Below are 2,494 nucleotides of genomic sequence, written 5' to 3' on the forward strand. Positions count from 1 at the left end.
AATTCCCTACATCCCCACCAGACCTTCTGAGATGTTTCTAGTCTATGTGGTATTACTTGGAACACACGGGAAAAGTTCCATTCCATAAATACTAGCAGAGAGGCAGGAATAGAACAGACAGAATTTGAACTTGTAGACACTGCTTTTGGGGGTCCAGCTGGAAAATTATATAATCAAATAAGTAGGTTATTAAAAACCTACACATAAGATTCAGGGGAAGCAATTTATAAACTACTCGTATAAAATTGGGGGCAAAAGAAAGGAAGCAAATTATCCCAAATTGTTCATCTTCTGTAACACCGTTATCATCCCCTTTAGACTTTGCTATTTTAGCCAACAGTGTCATCATTTTCTATTGACACAGGTTCGAGGCTTTATGTTGTTCCACTTGCCTGGGAAGCTTTTCCTAATTTCATAGCCTTTGTCTCACCCTTCCTCATGGATTCAGTTCAAGAACCACCTCATCCATGAAGCCCATCAGCCCTTAGTGATCTTGTTTCATAATTTCACACTGTCAATGCCCAGTAGTGTTCTAAAAACAGCAGGTGCTCAAAACACAGCTGACAATATTGGCATCAGTTATTAAAAACAGGCTGCTGTGTGGGAATCAGCACGTAGACAGCAGCCTCCCTTAATCCAGGGTCTAGAACACTACCTAGTCTTCCTGCTCACACATGATAGACTAGGCCCGTGTCCCTGGTTTCTCTTTTCTAGGATCAGATCCTCATTTCCAGCATAGCGGATACCCAAAAGAGTGGGAATCCAAAGCACAGGACTGGAATGAAACAAACCTAGCTCTTCTGTGAGGGTAGGTCTGTGAGAAGATTAGTATTGGTGGCCAACCCCTAAGTTCTGAGGGGCTCCCACTGAGTCATTTGGGCCAGATCAACCCTTAGGCCCGGCTTTGCTCAATACGTCAGCACACCACTGCTTTCTGTACCATAACTCAGGCCCTGACTGCGAAGCATGCTGAAACTATAAGCCTTTTGGGGTCCTCCCAGAAAAGCATGCCTCCCTGGGCTCAGAGACACAGACTGCTCCTGTTCCCACTTCTCACTGGCATGATCCCCTGAGGCAGAGTGTTGAGAACAAGGAACAGGACAGCCACCAAAAGCTAAGGTCTGGTGGGTGAAAGTGATCCAAACTTGTTAAGCAAAAGAAATCAAGAACAAGCAAGTATGAGAAGTCAACAGCCAAAAGTTCTTCAAAGGTGTGGAGGACAGCAAGGAAGATGGCCTAATAGTCCAGCAAAGAATAACTGGGAGAGCCATGACCCATAGGTAGGAGTGTTAGTGAAGACGGAAGATAGATGAGCAGCAAAAGATGTTGTCTAACAGTGAGGCAGCTTCCTAGTTCAGGTTCAGCTATCTCACTTTCCTTTCACCAGGGTGTGACCCAATCGTGGGCTACCCTGGTGGGAGGGCTTGTTGAAGATGAAGTCTGCAGAAGCTGGCTGGCAGGGCAGTGGATTCTGGGATGGGACACAGGCAGAAGCATTTCCCCACCAGCTTCACCCTGGAGATGACTCCATGTTTCAGAAGTTGGTACTTTTTTCCTCACACATAAGCTATTTTTCCTAGTTTCTTTTGAAAGAACAGACCGAAAGTCAAGTTTTCGAGGTTTAGATTCATCTTTCAAAATGCCTGATATAACTTTTCCAGAAACTTTCCTCATGTTCAAGTTTTCTTTCAGAATTAGTCTAACAGTTTCTTTATCTAAATTTAATTCTTCAGCCATCATTCTCACTGTTAACTGCCTGTTTGAACAAACCAAGTCCTTGACCTTCCGGATATTCTCATCCGTCCGGTGAGTGACTGGACGACCACTTCGGGCATCATCTCGAACATCTTCCCGCCCTTCTTTAAACCTTTTGTGCCAGTCAAAAACTCTAGCTCTTGACATGACTTCATCTCCATAAGCTTCTTTTAAAAGATGATGAGTCTCACTTGCAGACTTGTTCAATTTCACACAAAATTTGATACTAATCCTTTGTTCTAAATAGCGGTCACTCATTTTGGCACTAAACACCATAGGAAAGTTAACAGGCCACGACTGTGAGGGGAAGACAGAGGAACCAATCTCTATAGGACTGCAGGCGTAATCATGTCGCTAATCTTGCTCCTCTGAACGTCTCACCATTAAAGATTAATCGCTTTTCTGAGTATTCACCGCTCAGCTTCCAGTCGAAGCTGCGAGGCCCGTTCTGAAAAATCTAGTGGGGCTAAACAGTAGCTGCAAAGCTGGGAAAAATGAAATCTCCTACCACCCACGTCTGCGTCCAATTCATGCACGCAGACCTGCCGAGTTTGCAAATCAGTCACCGAGGTCGTCCCGATTCCGCGGCCCTTAAGAGCCTACGGCGACTTCTGCAATAAAGGTCTAAGTGACAGTAACTTAAGCAAGCAATGACAGATGCATTGGTGGTGTAGCGTGGAAGCTCGCCAAAGGGGCGTGGGGGGAGGCACGGCGCACTGTCTTGGACCCAGGCCTTGGA

General features: G+C 45.4%; 1 protein-coding gene across 1 annotated transcript; it reads right to left on the minus strand.

The window, feature by feature from the left end:
• Window positions 1-1,320: 1,320 nt before the first annotated feature.
• Window positions 1,321-2,253, minus strand: LOC103590448 (putative uncharacterized protein FLJ37770). The gene has a single exon (XM_008572679.1). The coding sequence runs from the start codon at window positions 2,029-2,031 to the stop codon at window positions 1,381-1,383; it is 651 nt and encodes a 216-aa protein (XP_008570901.1). The 5' UTR covers window positions 2,032-2,253; the 3' UTR covers window positions 1,321-1,380.
• Between the last annotated feature and the right edge of the window lie 241 nt (window positions 2,254-2,494).

Source organism: Galeopterus variegatus, unplaced genomic scaffold (genome assembly GCF_000696425.1).
Source record: "Galeopterus variegatus unplaced genomic scaffold, G_variegatus-3.0.2 Scaffold818, whole genome shotgun sequence".
NCBI classification, from domain to species: Eukaryota; Metazoa; Chordata; class Mammalia; order Dermoptera; family Cynocephalidae; genus Galeopterus; species Galeopterus variegatus.

Coding starts and splice junctions, on each gene's coding strand:
- LOC103590448 (XM_008572679.1), bottom strand. CDS start 2,031: ATGGTGTTTAGTGCCAAAATGAGTGACCGCTATTTAGAACAAAGGATT.